This window comes from Convolutriloba macropyga, chromosome 2, assembly GCF_964194025.1.
Source record: "Convolutriloba macropyga chromosome 2, txConMacr16.3, whole genome shotgun sequence".
NCBI lineage: Eukaryota > Metazoa > Xenacoelomorpha > Acoela > Convolutidae > Convolutriloba > Convolutriloba macropyga.
The window spans coordinates 55857108-55876416 of NC_134469.1; the positions used below are offsets into that span (position 1 = coordinate 55857108).

Here is a 19309-nt window from a genome sequence, read left to right on the forward strand (position 1 = left end):
ACAATGATAAATTTTGTAAGCTTAACAACTCGTTAGCTCGTTAAAACGACTGTTAACGACAATTGACTACTTTATAGCATCGATTGGATTTTTCAAAAGACTCTTCAAAAGACTTTAAATTGCTATTCGCGTAGTTTCCAAAAAATTTTGGTTCAAGATTTTCACCTAATGGCTAAAAAAATTTCATTTGCCTAATCGAGTTTCCACCTAAAATTTCAGCCCCTGAACCAGAATACTTCCAACTGTTTCGCGAAATACACCTTATGAAAAAGTGGATTGGATTTAAACCAATTTAAGCAAATTTACCTACTAATTAATTAAAATTATGCACGCAACCTGAAAGTTGGTAGAGTAGAAACAGCACCTTTGTCCTTTAAATTAATTACCCCTCAAATGTCAATCCTTTGCAATCATCGAGCTACTATATATTTGTCGAATATTCATCAAAAGCGCTTTAAAACAGGGGAATGAATGCGTAGAATTAAATCCTTGCAGTATTCGCCTGGTCATTTTTTATGTATCAGACGTTGTAAAGAAAGAGTGTAACAACCCAGCTATGGTATTAGCTAACTCCATATACTCCTAAAGAATTAGAGCTCAGAGGACTTGAACCAACTATCTCCAGAACCCCGGCCAGGAAGGCTAACGTTGCTCAGCTGAAGTAGCAACTTTGTTAGCTTGATATACCACAAGCTGGGTTATTACAAGAGAAAACAATTTCCCAATTCTTGAAAGTTCACCAAATGCATGTGGAAAATTGACGAGGATTCAATTCGTCCCTAGGTGAAAAAAAGAATAACAACTATCTGAAGAATTTTTAAGAAAAGAAATTTACGGAATCAGAAATGAGTGTAGCAATTAATTGGCATCATAGACCTAGAGCAAAATTTAACTTTTTATTCTTAATTTCTACTGAACACCATAATATGATCGTTTTCATTTAAACTAAGAAAAAAATTCCAAAACTCACAGTTGCTGAAAAAACGAATTTTTTCTTGATTGAGGTCTTGTCTATCATCAATTTCTGTTCAAGCTGGCTGTTGGCCAAAATTTAGATGACTCTTAGATTTGATCTGTTCACAGCCCATCAATCTAACCATTTCAAAATTCTTCAAGGGGAAATAGTAGAACTGTTCCTTTGATAACTTTCAGTACTGAGTTACGTCAAACTAAGGAAGGACATACACTTTAACCCTTCATTTTCATCCTTCTTTGGTTATCAACTTTCCTTTTGTTCACTTAACACGGGGGAAATTTGAAGAGGCTTTTTTGGTAAACAGTGATCCGATTCACGCTAAACATTAATGGAATTTTGCCCAAATTGTGGGCGGGAATTGCAAAACTGGTTGGAGGTCGATAAAGCCTCCTCCTTACGCCCTTATTTAACAAGGTACTCGATCAGATATTCGGTAAAGACTGAATTTTTTATCACGGATTATCTTGCTTGATTGACTGTGTACAAATATTTAAATTACTTTGGTAGTGCCATCTTGAAAGTAATAAAAACTTCAGATCACGGGATTTGAGAAATTAATTTGTTCTCACCATAGACTATGCAAGAATAAACCATGCTTCGTTTTTATAGTCAGTGGAGCAAAAATAATGTTCTCTGAGAAGGAACAACCTAAAAGGTAATGTTGATAAACAGCCTCGAAGGAAAAACCGAAAATTGGAATTAAATTATAAAAACAGGAAAAAACATGGATAATTTTATTTAAATTCCCTGTAATCATTTCTGTTTAGGTTAATTGCAACTTACTAATCAGTTCATAAAACCTGATTTTTGTCACCCCGAGAGTCATCTCAAGCTTTAATTCTATCGGCATTCAAGGAGTTGTTTGAACTCAATACAATCAGTGAAAGACCCTCCCAATTGAGTGACTAAAAAGTGTCCAAGAAAAGAGAAAATTTAGCCCACCATTGCATATCAGTATTACATTATGTGAATATCTTTTTATCGAATTATAGCCTACTGATTTAATATAGGTAAAGAGATTTCGAGACTCATTAATTTGAGGGGGGAAAAGTTTGATTCGAGGTTGTGGGGAGCTATAAAAAAATTTTGGAGGGCTATCAAATAAGAATGAATTTTCACGATCTTATGACAACTGGGCGAATTCGATTTCATACATTTTGATACGATAATGAGAGGTTAAAGTATGACTTGAATTGAATTTAACCCTCAGTGAAGGAGTTGAATTATTAGGGTTGATATTGAAGAGATTTCAGATGTCGGTAAGGATTTTGGGTCGGTAGGGTAATTCTGGATGCAAAAATACACTGTGAGCTTTTTGGTGTGTGAATGAAGGCATTATCTTGGTGGTAGTCGCTAATTGGCTCAATTGAACAGACTGCCAGAGACATTCAAGCCAAAACTAACAATGGTTGCTTCCTTGTACATGTAATTTATGTCTGTATTTATAACGAGGCCATATCCATATAGTTATTACTCAAAGCTCTGTCTGAGACCGCTCAATTTTTAAAGAGATGACTAACCTTAACCAAGATATTGGCTTATTTAATTTGCTTGAAGGAAGCTAAGCATGAAAAAAAATGAAGGCTGGAATTTTGACATTGAAGGTGGCAGCGGCCTTTGAAAAAGTTATCTCACTTTTTCGATAAAATGCTGTTCAGGTTATACTGGCCTTTCTCAAAATTGGTAAATTTGCTGGTGAACATACCGGCCTACATCAGATTTTTGTGTTTTTAAACTTCATCAAAACAATGTCCTTATATATTATTGTTAAGTAGACAGTCGAGGAACTTTTTTATAACTGGCAAGATCAGTTCTGTGCGTGCGCAGAATGCACCAGCTTACCACTCACTGAACAAAATGCTCAATTTAGTCCATGAAAAAAGGTTTTTTTCAGTTGCTCTTGAATGAGGCATTTAATTATTATCTAGTGCTAATTTATACTCTATTATTATCACAAAATTGCACGCAGCTTAACATAAGTGGCGGCAGTTTACTGCTAAAAGTCCAACATAAAACGTGACAACTTTTTTAAGTTTGATTAACCGTGGTCATTATAGTGGCATATAATAAAACCAGAAACGAGCCACAATCAAAACCCTTTCCTGCTTGTCAATTTACAGTTCCTCAGCCAATAGTTGGTTATTTTTGATTCAGAATAATGTTTACTTTATCCACAAACAAACTGAAGCATTTTTTTTATAACAGTGGATCTTTTCCACTAGCAGCCTCCCCCCATAAGTCCTATATAACCAAAATTTAGAAAATTAGACAACCCCCAAAAACTAATGTCTGGTTCTCTTCTTAAAAATAAAAGGTTACTTGTTTTCATAACTATGCGTCGGATACAGCACATCAACAACCACATTTGAAACAGTTCCCAAGTAAATAAAGTTAGTAGTAACAAATTCAGTAAACTCTAAAAAATGCAAATAGAACAGGTTTTTGTTTGATGCTGACATTATATGCAGTGTTTTTATTAATATGAACGTTTTAATTTCAAACCCTCGTTCTAATCGAAATTATTATTTTTTAAAATTCCCGGAATTGAATCTCAGAGCATTTCAGCGCTGAATCAGCATTTTTCAAGCGTATAAACTTAACTCAGATTTGAAAAATTGCAACCCCAGAACAATTTAATTTTCTCTATGTGCAGGTTTTCTTTATTATGATTACATTGAGGCCATAGAAGTCGCCCAGATTAACTTATCCTATTTAGAGAAAATCAATACTTTGTAGCTTATAACTGGTAATTACTGTAGTTGTATACACACTATTTATGCATGAGCTAGTTTGTAGGCAATTACCAAAAGCCCATTTAGCCTAGTGGTCACGAATCGCTACGCAAGTTGAGTATATAAAGCAAACATTGTTGGCAGAAGTTATGCCGAACATATTACTTTTAATGCAGTAAATTTTTCCCAAAAATCAAGACTGGCAGTGTAAATTCTGACATGAACAGAGTATTGGACATCCTAAACATTAAACTGTCTCTAGAATGATTCAACGTTAATTTGTTCAGCCACCAACATCGTAGATTCCTATGCACACGTAGACACACGTAACAAACCAAATGCATAATTTTAAGATATACCAAGGGGGCTACCTAATTCAGGAGTTGGGGCGTTAGCGGTGAAGATTCATAAAAATCTTGTTGAAATTTTTCCTATGAAGAACTGACAAAAATTCAAAACTGACAATTTGGTACAATTATAGAAATGAAACTTAAAAATTGTCGTCGTACTTTGCAGCAAAAAATTGTTTTCTAACTGAAATTGCTCTGAGAGGCCAAGCAATGGTGAAGCACAGAAAACTATCCGTTGTGAACTTATACAAACTTTTGGTATTTGGTTCATAAAAACGAAGGCCGCTTCTTTTTCAATAGCGATAAAACGTTCAGAAGTCACTGAGTTAACAACAACACACACAAAGGTACTTTTTAAAAGAAAAAGTATACGATTGAATTGGAATCTTATGTAATTTTTGTAATGAACATGTAGTCACAAAACTGTCCTCGTTTATTCGTCACACGGGAAGCATATACAACAGAAACATTAAAAGTAAGCAACTGGTGTAAATTTATACGCTTCAGTTTTTAGTCATCAATTAGGCTTGGTAAGGTGCATTCGCACCTAAAGATCTGACCCACTCATCCAAGTTTTAGGCATAATTGTCTACCAAATGAGGAAAGATAGAATATCCCCCCGAAATTCATATATTTTTTGTGTGCATGAATGAAAAGCGTGCCTCCAACGCAACTAACTCAGTTAAGTGAAAAATTCAGCCTTAGAATGATGAGATCTGCCATGATTAAAAAATTGAGGCGAAACCAACAAAAAAACGAAAGACAATAACAAACATTAATTACTTCCAAAATTTTGATGTCCATTTTTCTAAAAAGAATTTTTAATTAAAATCCCTTGATTTCAGGAAAACTTAATAACAAAGATAAGATACGGTCGGAGAAAACTGACACTGAACAAAATCACTTGTAGATTACCAGAAAACATATGAGACCTGTCCATAATCAAGCTCGGTTGCAATTAGCTTAAAAAAAGAATAAATAAAAACAGCAAAATAATAAACTCGCTGTTTATGCAATTTATAACTATTTATACAAAGGCTAGTTTGTGATCAAATACCAGGAGGTCCATTTTGCTTATTGATTACGACTTTCTACACAAATTGATTATTTTAAGTACCCACGCAGGAGTTCAAGTTGCATATAATGCAAACATTTTTACTTATAATGTAGTAAATTTTATCCTAAATTCATGACTGGTCAGTGTAAATCGTGAAATGATCAGAATACTGGCAACCCTAAAAATTAAAACTGTCTCCAGACTGATTAAGCGCTTATTTGCTCAGCCAAAAACCTCGTAGATTCCTATCCACACGTAGGCACAAGTAACAAATCAATTGCAGAGTCTTAACATATACTAATGGGGTTGCCTAATTCAGAAGTTGGGGCGTTAGCGGAGAAGATTCATAAAAGTTTTGTTGAAATTGTTCCTATGAAGAACTGACAAAAATTCAAAACTGACAATTTGGTACAATTATCGAAATGAAACTTAAAAATTGTCGTCGTAATTTGCAACGAAAAATTGTTTTCTAATGGAAATTGTTCTGAAAAGCCGAAAAATGGTGAAGCCAAGAACGTTTTACAAACTTTTGGCTTTTGGTCCATAAGAACGAAGGCAGGTTTTTTTTCAATAGCAATAAAATTTTCAGAATTTGCTGAGTTATTAACGACACACACGAGGGTACTTTTTAAAAGAAAAAAATATGCGTTTCAACCGGAATCCTATGTAATTTTTGTAGTGAAATTGGAGTCACAAAACTGTCTCCGTTTATCCGTTACACGGGAAACATAAGCACCAAGAAAACAATATAAATAAGCAACTTGCGTAAATTAAGCAAAGGAGGCTTTGAATAAGCTATTACAGTACGCTCACAATTCTGAAAAAAATGCTGCTCACGTTTTGCTGGCCTTTCTCAAAATTGGTAAATTTGCTGGTGAAGATGCCACCCGAGCCCAAGTGCCATTAAAAATCAATTCTGTATTATAATAAATTCATTCTGTCTTTTTCTAAGCGAAGAGCTCTGATCAGGGCACTTATTAGACAGTTCATGGTAAATTTAATAGGAAAAATCTGAGTTTTTTCTAAATACCATGAACCTGAACCTCAGTTTTTGAATTCTTCCTGAAGATAGTGATATTTTATCCTGATTTCTTACTGATTAATATGAAAAAATCAAATCGGCTGGAACTTATAAAACTCTTAGGCCATTAGCAAAAATTAATTATATGAATATATGGTTAATTTAAATAGATGGGTTAATACTATTAATAACAGATAAAAGGGTTAATAATACTGATATAGTTAGATTCATTAGATTCTCATATAAGAGTTGCAATGTATATGTGTTTACGCTGTAGCAATTTCAAAACTATGTTGTAATGGTTTGGGAATCTGTCGAGAAATTGTTATTCATCTCCTTACTATCTGAAAGAACCTTACCAAAAACTCCAAAAATTAAGATTTTTCAAGCAAAAATTGTGAAAAACCTGGTTGTGTACGGGTTACTTCTGTATTTCTAGGCGTAATATCTCAAGATCTGCTATTTTTAACTGGTTTTTTACTGTAAAACTTTGAAACTCATAGAATACGCTATATATCATGCTCTAGAAGATAGCCAATGTTTCTGCAGAAAAATCCACTTATTTCGAAAATTTCAAAAAAAAATTCTGAAATTCCTATGAATAGTATGATAAAGGAAAATCATACTAAACAGGTTGACAAAATCCATAAAAAATTCGATTTCGCTTTTTTTCGGAATATAAGGCTAGGTAACTTTACAATGAGAAACTAATGAATCAGTACTGAAAAGCTCTGACACTAGAGTCCGGTCGGCCAATATCAGATTTTATGTTTTTAAACTTCATCAAAAATGTTCATTTACTTTATTGTTATGAAGACGGTGGAAGAACTTCAAATTAAATATAACTGGCAAAATCAACATTAAGAATAATAAGTGACTTAAATTCTGTGCGTGCGCAAAATGGACCAGCTTATCACTTACTCTGAACAAAATCCTCAGACTGTTTCATAACAAAAGTGTTTTGTAAGTTGCTCTTGAATGAGGCTTTTATTTAATATCTATTGCTAATTTATGCTCTACCGGTATGACTTTTCAATTAAACTTTTTTACTGTCTGATTTTTGCGTGATATCTATTGCTATCAGGCAGCTTGACATAAGTGGCAGCCGTTTACTGCTAAAAATCCAATATAGAATTTGATAATTAATTTCAGTTTGATTCACCGTGTTCATTATAGTGGCCTATAAAAAAACCGGAAGCGAGCTATAATCAAAACGTTTTCCTGCTTGTCCTTTGACAGGTCCTCCGCCAATTGTTGGTTAGTTTGGATTCAGCATAATCTTATCTTCATCCACAAACAAACTAAAGCAAATTATTTATAACAGTGGAACTTTTCCACTAGCAACCCCTGCCACCCCCTATAAATCCTAAATAACCAAAATTTAGAAAATTAGCCAACCCCCAAAAACCAATGTCTGGCTCTCCTCTTAAAAATTTATTTATTTTCTATAACTGTGTGTCGATACAACACATCAACAGTCACATTTGAATCAATTTCCAAGTAAATAAAGTTAGTAGTTACAAATCCCGTAAACTCTGAAAAATGCAGAAAAGAACAGGTTTTCAGTTCAGGTTGACATTATATGCAATTTTTTATTGATATCTACGTTTTAATTTCCAACCGTCGTTCTAATCGAAATTAATATTTTTTAAAATTCCCGGAATTGAATCTCAGAGCATTTCAGCGCTGAATTAGCATTTTTCAAGCGTATAAACTTAACTCAGTTTTGAAAAGTTGCAACCCCAGAACAATTTAATTTTCTCTATGTGCAGGTTTTCTTTATTATGATAATATTGAGCCTATAGAGGTCGCCCAGATTAAACTTACCCTAATCAGTCTGAAAATCACTAATATAAAATCCATGACTGGTCAGTGTAAGTTGCGAAATGAACAGGGTACTGGCCATCGTAAAATTTAAACTGTCTCTAGACTGAATCAGCGCTTATTTGCTCAGCCAACAACCTCGTAGATTCCTATTCACACGTAGGCACTCGCAAGAAATCAATTGCATAGTTTTAAAAAATACCAGTGATGGTGCCTAATTAAGAAGTTTGGACGTCAGCGGAGAAGATTCATAAAAGTTTTGTTAAAATTTTTCCTATAAGGAACTGACAAAAATTCAAAACCGACAATTTCGTACAATTATCGAAATAAAACTTAAATATGGTCGTCGTAGTTTGAGGCAAAAATTGTTTTATAACCGAAATTGCTCTAAAATGTTGAACGACGGTGAAGCAAAAAAAATTTCAGTTCTGAACTTATTGAAACTTTTGGCTTTGGCCCAAAAAAAACGATGGCAGCTTCTTATTCAATAGCAATAAAAATTTCAGAAGTCACTGAGTTAACAACTAAAAAAACAAGAGTAGTTTTAAATGAAAAAAATATACTTTTGAAAAGGAATCTTATTTAAATTTCGTAGTAAAAATGGAGTCACAAAACTCTTTTCATTTGTTCGTGACACGGGAAGCATTTACACCAAAGAAAAATTAAAATTAGGCAACTGGTGTAACTGTATACGTTTCAACTTTTAGTAAACAAGCAGGCTTGGTAAGGTGCATTTGCACATAAAGTTCTGACCCACTCATCCAAGTTTTTGGCATAATTGTCTACCAAATGAGGAGCAGAGAGAACACCCCCCAAAATTCATATATTTTTGGTGTGCACTAATGAAAAGCGCGCCTCCAACGCAAATAATTCAGTCGAGTGAAAAATTCGGCATTAAAATTATGAATTCTGCCATTATAAAGGAATCGAGGCAGGACGAACAACAGAATCAAACAACAATAACAAACAATAATTACATTCAATGTTTTGATGTCCAATTTTTTAAAAAAAAATTTATTTAAAATCCATTTTTTCGAAAGAAAACTTAATAAGAAAGCAAAGATACCCTCGGATAAAACTAACATTGAACATAATCACTTATAGATTACCAGAAAACATATGAGACTAGTCCATATTGCAATTACTTAAAGTTCTCGGTTGCAATTAGTTAAAAAAGAATAAAATTACTTAGTCCCGGTTGCAATCAGTTAAAAAAGAATAAAAACAGCAAAATTAATAAATTTGCTTTATATTGTTAAGTAATGAAAACCATTAGATATCAAAAAAAACATCCAACAGGTCTATAATCACATACGCCTCTATAGGAGGGTATTAAGTCCTGTCATTTTCAATTTTTCTTGTCGTTACAAAAAGAACAACATATAGAGACAACAAATAGAAATTCAATTGAAAGTAGAAACCGCTGTCGAATCCGTAAAACCATATTTTGCCCCACGAAATGTTTTTGGTTGCGTTTTCCTCGAACATCAATAATGACCTATGTGACCTCTGAATGATGAGACTTGGTAAAAAATGTCAAAAGCCTGGGAAAGTGGATAAAATTAATAAATAGTTTTGTTTTTTTGGAAAACAATTTTTTTTTCAAAGTCATGAAAGCTATTAATTACAAAATGAAAAAGAAAATAGTTTCGTTTATTCTTTCAAAGGAAGTCCTGGAGACGTGTAATTATTCAGAATATGCCTTACTTTTATTAAAAAGAACGTCAAGTAAAGACAAAATTGAGAAAATGATTTACTGTGCGACAAACCCGTGCGAAATCAGTATGTCAAAAAGAATTCGTTTATAACTTTAGAAATGTACACTAGCGCCTTCTCTTATCGCCAGAAATGCTATATAAGACCTGCAATTAAGGAGACTAGATTACAAACTCACACAAAAAAGGTGAAATTGTGCGAAATCTAAAATTAAAAAAAAACAATTGTTTTTAAATTCCTGAAAGTCATCAGCTAACTACTCAATGAAGATTATAGGCTCCTTTAATCCTCCATAAAAACCAATGTGACCATTCTCCATAAAATTTTATGCGTCTTAAAGACAAAGTTAAGACGACAGTTACACACAAAATTAAAAAAACTCAATTAACTCTTCTAGAAAGTGATGTCGAAGCCGTTAAAACCATAATTTGTATCTCTAAAGACATGAAATTTGAATGAGGTGATAGTTTTAAAAATCGAGAGAACGTCATTAAAAATGGGCAAATGCTTTAAAATAAAAAAAATTGTGAAAGCTGCTAATATCAAAGCCAGAAAATCTCCCACAAAACTAAATAGTAATTCAATAGGGAGAAGAACCGTTCTTTCATTGCTGACACTCAGCTACAAGTTGACCAAATTAAGAGAGAAGCAGTGGCAAGCTTCAAACAGTCCAGGTTTTTAAATGTAATTACTATAGCTGTTTCCAAACGATCTATACATTCTACCAACTGAGGAACAGATAGAAATTTCCCCCAAACATTATACATTTTTGGTGTGCATGAACGAAAAACTCCAATGCAAATAATTCAGTTGAGTAAAAATTTCGGCATTATGTGAGATCTGCCATTATATAGAAATCGAGGCAAGACGAACAACATAGTCAAACAACAATAACAAACAAAAATTACATGCAGAATTTTGATGTCTTTTTTTTCATATAATTTTTATTTAAAATCCATTTTTTAAAAACAAAAACTTAATGACAAAAGCAAGACACCGTGGTATAAAACTGAAACTGAACAAAATCAATAGCAGATTACCAGAAAACATATGAGACCAGTCCGTAATAAAGCTCGGCTGCAGTTAGTTTTTAAAAAAAAACAACAGCAAAATTAATAAAATCGCTATTTGTACAATTTATAACTACTTATACAAAAGCTGGTTTGTGTTCAATTACCAGGAAGACCATTTTGCTTAGTGGTTACGACTTGCTACGCAAATTGAATATTACAAGTACGCACGCGGGAGTTCCAGTCGCAGAAAATGCAAACCTTTTTTAATGCGATAAATTTTATAGAAAATCCATGACTGGTCAGTGTAAGTTGCGAAATGAACAGAGTACTGGCCATCCTAAAATTTAAACTGTCTCTAGACTGAATCAGCGCTTATTTGCTCAGCCAACAACCTCGTAGATTCCTATTCACACTTAGGCACTCGCAAGAAATCAATTGCATAGTTTTAAAAAATACCAGTGATGGTGCCTAATTCAGAAGTTTGGGCGTCAGCGGAGAAGATTCATAAAAGTTTTGTTAAAATTTTTCTTATAAGAAACTGACAAAAATTCAAAACCGACAATTTCGTACAATTATCGAAATAAAACTTAAATATGGTCGTCGTAGTTTGAGGCAAAAATTGTTTTATAGCCGAAATTGCTCTAAAATGTTGAACGACGGTGAAGCAAAAAAAATTTCAGTTCTGAACTTATTGAAACTTTTGGCTTTGGCCCAAAAAAAACGATGGCAGCTTCTTATTCAATAGCAATAAAAATTTCAGAAGTCACTGAGTTAACAACGAAAAAAACAAGAGTAGTTTTTAAATGAAAAAAATATACTTTTGAAAAGGAATCTTATTTAAATTTCGTAGTAAAAATGGAGTCACAAAACTCTTTTCATTTATTCGTGACACGGGAAGCATTTACACCAAAGAAAAAATAAAATTAGGCAACTGGTGTAACTGTATGCGTTTCAATTTTTAGTAAACAAGCAGGCTTGGTAAGGTGCATTTGCACATAAAGTTCTGACACACTCATCCAAGTTTTTGGCATAACTGTCTACCAAATGAGGAGCAGAGAGAACACCCCCCAAAATTCATATATTTTTGGTGTGCACTAATGAAAAGCGATCCTCCAACGCAAATAATTCAGTCGAGTGAAAAATTCGGCATTAAAATTACGAATTCTGCCATTATAAAGGAATCGAGGCAGGAGGAACAACAGAATCAAACAACAATAACAAACAATAATTACATTCAATGTTTTGATGTCCAATTTTTTAAAAAGAAATTTTATTTAAAATCCATTTTTTCGAAAGAAAACTTAATAAGAAAGCAAAGATACCCTCGGATAAAACTAACATTGAACATAATCACTTATAGATTACCAGAAAACATATGAGACTAGTCCATATTGCAATTACTTAAAGTTCTCGGTTGCAATTAGTTAAAAAAGAATAAAATTACTTAGTCCCGGTTGCAATCAGTTAAAAAAGAATAAAAACAGCAAAATTAATAAATTTGCTTTATATTGTTAAGTAATGAAAACCATTAGATATCAAAAAAAACATCCAACAGGTCTATAATCACATACGCCTCTATAGGAGGGTATTAAGTCCTGTCATTTTCAATTTTTCTTGTCGTTACAAAAAGAACAACATATAGAGACAACAAACAGAAATTCAATTGAAAGTAGAAACTGCTGTCGAATCCGTAAAACCATATTTTGCCCCACGAAATGTTTTTGGTTGCGTTTTCCTCGAACATCAATAATGACCTATGTGACCTCTGAATGATGAGACTTGGTAAAAAAATGCCAAAAGCCTGGGAAAAGTGGATAAAAGTAATAAATAGTTTTGTTTTTTTGGAAAACAATTTATTTTTCAAAGTCATGAAAGCTATTAATTACAAAATGAAAAAGAAAATAGTTTCGTTTATTCTTTCAAAGGAAGCCCTGGAGACGTGTAATTATTCAGAATATGCCTTACTTTTATTAAAAAGAACGTCAAGTATAGACAAAATTGAGAAAATGATTTACTGTGCGACAAACCCGTGCGAAATCAGTATGTCAAAAAGAACTCGTTTATAACTTTAGAAATGTACACTAGCGCCTTCTCTTGACGCCAGAAATGCTATATAAGACCTGCAATTAAGGAGACTAGATTACAAACTCACACAAAAAAGATGAAATTGTGCGAAATCTAAAATTAAAAAAAAACAATTGTTTTTAAATTCCTGAAAGTCATCAGCTAACTACTCAATGAAGATTATAGGCTCCTTTAATCCTCCATAAAAACCAATGTGACCATTCTCCATAAAATTTTATGCGTCTTAAAGACAAAGTTAAGACGACAGTTAAACACAAAATTAAAAAAAAACTCAATTAACTCTTCTAGAAAGTGATGTTGAAGCCGTTAAAACCATAATTTGTATCTCTAAAGACGTGAACTTGGAATGAGGTGACAGTTTTAAAAATCGAGAGAACTTCATTAAAAATGGGCAAATGCTTTAAAATAAAAAAAAATTGTGAAAGCTGTTAATATCAAAGCCAGAAAATCTCCCACAAAATTAAATAGTAATTCAATAGGAAGAAGAACCGTTCTTTCATTGCTGACACTAAGCTACAAGTTGACCAAATTAAGAGAGAAGCAGTGGCAAGTTTCAAACAGTCCAGGTTTTGTTTAAAAAATAAATAATTTTAAAAAGTCAAAACGACCACAAGCTTTCGTGCAAAGAAACTAGATACATTAATTTGGAACTGCTCTGGAAGCCAATTGAACTGATCACCAATGAGTGTTGATTGGAATTGTTTTGTTCTTTAATTAACTTAAAGAAATCGTTTTTTATAGAAAAAAAAGATCTACTGATTACAATTCGAAATATTTTTGGGTTCTAACAGTCCAAGATTGGACCAAAACCAGCCTTTCTATTGGTGTTTGTCCATTTAGAACACTTAATTATGTTTCTAATGTTATAGATATAGATAATTTTTTAGTAAAAAAATCAAAAATAAATGATGCATTTTAGATAACCATCGCAAAATGTTTGCAAAGAATGGCAAAACTTAGTTTCAGAGCACTCTCAATGGAACTAGAAGTAAAACTAGCCGCGTTGGAAATTACAAAATTAAATCGAAATAAGTCAGCAAATGTTTTTGTCATTAAAAATCAAATCAACAACAATATTGTTAAAATTTTTTCTAACATATTTTTATCAAATTTGGCAAAAGTTCAGGCAAAACTTCCGGAAAACGTTAATAAGAATAACGCAAATCAGTCTCAATATTCACAAAAATTTAAACCTCGATAACCTGCTCTAAAACACCAAATTCAGAAAAATCTTTTTAATTCCTTATTCTGCGCTGGACCGGCTTTTTAATGATTCCACTCACAACTCTCTACGATGATTATATCGATCGGTCAAAACTGACTGAACAAAAAAAACCATTTGAGTATATAGTTTCTCCCCCCTATACACAGAAGAGTTTCAAGGTAGACTTTGTTTTCTTGTCATCTATTTGTCAGTTTACAGAGCCTCTTATTTTCATGATTTTCTTCATTTTTCAATAAAGAAATCTTATTTCAAATAGCAAAATTAATTCTGAAAATGAATAAAAAATAGAGAAACGACGGGTCTAGGAAAAGATCTAAGAAAAGCGTTGAAAGTTTTTAATCTTTCCTCTGTCTTAAAACAACATATGAGGTCTGGTTGTTTTTTGAAAATCTCGGATAGTTACCGAAAACGACGAAGAAATAAGTAAAAATAACAATTTTAATTTAAAAGTTATCCAAAGTAATGCAATTTGTTCATTGCTTTTAGGCTGGTTCGTTGATAATTAACTACAATAACGATTTCAAATAAATACAATGAATTCGAGATTCGATCAATCAATTTGGTTGAAGAAAGCAGAGCATGGATAAAGTTGAAGGCTGAAAATTTCGATACTGAAAATGACAGCGACCTTCGAAGGGGTTATATTTGGAAACTCGCTTTTTTGATTAAATACAGTTCATATGAAATAACCCAGTTCAAATTTCTAAAATTTGCCAAATATTGTAAAAATAGCAAATTCGGCGAATGAGCAAGAATTACAATTTTTAGCCCTAAGTGAGGTGAAAATAAAGATACGGGCGCGTTGCTTTAAAAATATTTATTTTCACCGCTTTTCACCGCAAATCTTTTCTGTGAAACCCCGACCCGTGGAATGGGCTGGAGATTCAAAATAGTGCAACAGAGTTTTGGCTATATTTATAGCTATAACGGACGAGTGTAGCGGAGTGGATATTGATGTTTTAGTGCCAAATGAACAGACAGTGCTGGTTCTGCAGTACATTCTGAACAGATCGGTGGCTCTCTACTTCGGACAGATATTCCTGCCATCCACACTCATTGTGTTTGTCTCCTGGATCACATTCTACATCAACCCGTTAGTCATTCACTCATCTTGCCCCTCTCAGACATAGACAAATGAAACCAGCAAGGTTTTTGTATTTATATACGTAAAAATACCGTTAGGTGGAAAAATAAAAATCTAATAAAATGATCCAGTAATAGAGTACTTTGTGATCAGTTAGCGGGAATAGTTTAAGTCAAGACAATTCTTAACATAGTAACGTGCCGTATAACAACTCATTACATGTAAGTACAGCTCATGAAAAAACAAGGGGGCAAAATAACTGAGGGTAACTCTTTCCAGGACTGTAGTTCCAGCGCGTGCTTCTGTTGGCATCACCTGTGTCCTGACTATAATGACTCTGACTACCAGTTGCATTGGCTCTCTCCCGACCAACCTCATGTACACTCCTGTTGACATATACATGGGAGCATGCTTCATGTTTGTGTTCGGAGCACTCATCGAGTTTGCCGTCGTCAACTTCTCCGAGACAAGCTACAAGGTAAACAGCTGAAAACACTTTTTGCAGATAACTCAGACCATTTGGCCTACCATACAGCACCCAGCACATATAGCCACCCAGCACCATAAATATACCATCAGATGGTCTGATCAGAAGTCACTTCAATCTGGGCACTTCGACCTGGTCTATCAATTCATGGGGGGGGGGGGGGTTCTCCCAGGTCAAGGTGGTCAGACCGAAGTGACCCCTGATCAGACGAGTTTCGAGCGCACACATGTTCCCAATGTGCTCGAATTACATGGTCTGGAAAAAGCTTCGAGCGCACTTTGGTCTGATCAGAGGTCACTTCGGTCTGGGACGGTTCGATCAGAGGCGATTTCGAGCGCGACCTCAACCTGGGTTGTAATGGAGACAGACCCGATTACCTAATTAGTTCGTTAAGTGCTTCTATATCAAAGCCAGATGCCGAGACCGAATGCAAGTGAAAGGTAACGCTCCTTTTTAAACTCAAAAACAAAGCAACAAAAATGGTGTTTTAATTTTCTCAGTTCAAGCAATTCTCAATCAATAATCATTATGATTCAAAAAATTGTCCAGAATGCGCCTTGTTGGGTATAGCAACCCCACAACCTTGTCTTCACAAATAAAGTGTATGTTGCATACACTGATTAGCAACCCACATAATCAAATTCTCAATCCAAATATATTTGGACCCGCACAATCGGGTCATCAAAACTGATCTTACGTTCACGCCAAATTTTTGAGGCCAGAAGTGGATAGACTTCATGCGCGCAGAGAAGGGGCGGATATGCTGTTTAGATCTTCGCCTTTCTCGCAATATCCTGGTTGCTGTTTAACGAGAAGCACTCACGGACAAAGTTCGAGCTCGCAGACTGAAGGGTGTTTGTTTCTTTGAAAAAAATGAATTTTTGTAAAACTGAGACTGCCTACCTAGATGGAGCACTACATAAATATTTCTGTGTATTGTATGGCGCAATAGCTCGGGTTCAGCACACTTAGAAAACATATAAAAGCCGACATGTTTCAACATGTCAACTAGAACGGACAAGAGTTAATTTTTGTATCAGATGAATTTAAAAAGCAAATTACTTAAAACACCAAATCTACCCAGATGGACAGTCATTGGCCATTTTGTATAACCAGCCCGTTTGTTATCAGAGATACATTTAAAAGCGCGTGAGAGGTATTGCCAGCGGTTTCAGTTGTTCACGCATTTTTTTTGCGAAAGTCTAGTTAGTTTCAGCCAAGACGAATGCATGACATAATATAACGTGTAGAGCAGCGATCGTAGAACACTTTTAGCATTATTAACATAGAGAATGTATGTAATTGATATTCGGTTAAGATAAAGCAAAATGAAGTCCAATTGATCTGTCGCCGTGTTAAAACGTCTTATGTCAAAATCGTGCTAGACTAGTTTTATTCCACCAGTATTAATGCAATGGTAGAGCCTATCAAAATTTGCAGGTGCTTTTTATAGCCGCATAAAGATTCATGAGAAACCACCATTTGGTGTATGGCTATAGTATTTGCCGAAGAATGTAGATATTATTAATATTACAACTTCAACAGAAAAACATTTTAGTCTAAAATCAATTTATAGAAGACAGAGATGCTGTGTACCAAAAACTGAATCATTTCAAATTAAAACTTTCTACGGTAATTTAGGCGAGCGAACTACGTTGCGAAATTTTTATAATTTCTTTGCATACCACACATTGCATACTAAAACAACTAATGCATTGATCATTGTTGGACGTTATCAATCTTTCCAGGGCAAGAGTGGACTGACAGTTATGCGATTAATAATATGGAAAAAAAAAACAATTTTTGCGAATTTAATATTTTTTCAATCATTTTTTCACATATACACAACAGTAGCAAAAAGTTACATATACACTAGAAAGGAGTCAATACGTTTTTTCAGCTTAACCATCAATCAGTTTGTATAATTTTCACACAAGATTTTTTTGACATCTGAGTCAATTTTCCGACACTTTTTCTCACAATCTCAGAATACGTCCGAAAAATTTGTCTAAATTCAGAGGGGGACTAATTGCTGACCATTCGTGTACCTCCCGCTCTTTTCGTTTTATAAATCGCTGACAATCGTCAATTTCTTCATAAGAACATCATTTTAATAACAATAAGGAATTGAAAAAAAAAATTTCATTAAAATTTTTCGAAGTTTCTAAATAAAGTAAAAATTTTAGACTGTTTGAAGATCTCAACAACAGTTTCCACCCATTTGATTGCATGCTAACCCAAAGCATAGGCAAAAGCATAAGTGAACTCGAACTTGTTCTTTTTTCTCAAGAAATCTCGTTCCATTTTTTCGAGGAATCCGCACAATTTCTTCGCGGGAGACAACTTGAGCCCGATAATTTTTGGTATTGTTTGTTTAATAGATCTTGACGTAAAAGTGAGTTGTTTTTGTTTTTTGTCTATAAAAGTGAAATGTTCCGAATCCGAACAGCGTGCGGAATGTTCCGCAAACAGCAAAAAAGCAATTTAATCATCTTTTCTGTGCAAATGCAGAGAAAGAAAATGAAATCTTGTTAAAACTTTCAAAAAATTTGACGCATTTGTTCACGCCTTAGCGCAAACCAAATGTTTTTAGCAAACGTTACGCTCAAAGAGCACAAATTGTGCTTTACGTAGCTTTTTGGTAGGTACCATAGTGTACTTTTGTAATAATATAGTCAGCGTGTACAGCAAGCATCTTGTTTGAAAGAAAAACAGCTTCTGCGACATATGTTTGATGGCTTGTACTATATCGCAAAAAAATTGCACGGAAAACGTCATTTCTTGAATTAAAACTTAAATTCCAACTTACTTTATTTGTTTCACTCAATATCTGACACCAATGTATCTCTTTTTTTCACAGAAAAAAATCAAACCGGTTGTTCCTTCGCGATTTTCTCTCACTTAACTAAATTAACTAAATTATACTTTTTGGTATTGGAATAAAAAGATTTTGCTTCACAATCAAAACTTACGTTGTGTTGGAAAAACAAATTTCAGAATTTGATTGCAGTTCTTTGTGAAACAAGAAAAACTATTAACATGCAGAAACTTATTTGCGAGGTGTGAACATTCAGAAAGTAAGAAAGTCTCTGATCATTTTCTCTCACCATCAGATTTAAGAAAATCTACATTTGACATAATGTTTTTCTGACTTTTCGTTCATTGTAGCAATGATAGCCTGAATTTTAAAGTGATAATTAAAATAACAATTAACATTTCCCATTCTAGTGGAATAAAAAATTTAGTTGTAAATGTTATCATCTGTCTTGAAATTGTTTTACGCAATTTGACCGTCATGTAGCCCTTAAACTACCAATGCATATGTAACTGAAACGTCGCGGTCCTAAGAATACTGATTGAAAGCAGTTGATAGAGATTGAGAGACAATGATAGTCATTTAGAGTATGTAAAAAGCGTTTCCTGAAAACAGATTTGTCCGGAAAAAATGCTCTTATGAAAAATATTAATTCGAATTTCAATGACAATGTTGCTATATTTCGCCCAAAAAAAAACAGAAAATAGGCACCTTTTTGAACGCTAGCTTTGTTCTCTTCTTAAGTTGTTTGCTCTTTTATATATCAAATGTAGTATATGCAACAAGAGATTGTAACTTGCAGAATCATAATTGAGACCCATAGAGACTATTTTCCACAACACAAACTTAATCTGGCGGCTCTTGAATCTATTGTGTGTTTGACTACGTGTAGAACCGAGAGCAGAAAATGAGCAGTTTTTTGGT

The 19309-nt window shown here is 33.6% G+C and overlaps 1 protein-coding gene across 1 annotated transcript in view; it reads left to right on the forward strand.

Moving 5' to 3' along the window:
• The window catches only part of LOC142334938 (gamma-aminobutyric acid receptor subunit pi-like), a 107233-nt gene that overhangs the window by 77121 nt on the left and 10803 nt on the right, over positions 1-19309 (forward strand). Inside the window, exons 7-8 of the mRNA XM_075383267.1 lie at positions 14963-15092; positions 15363-15561. Coding sequence (XP_075239382.1) covers positions 14963-15092; positions 15363-15561 — 329 coding nt within the window. The remainder of the gene's footprint in view (positions 1-14962; positions 15093-15362; positions 15562-19309) is intronic.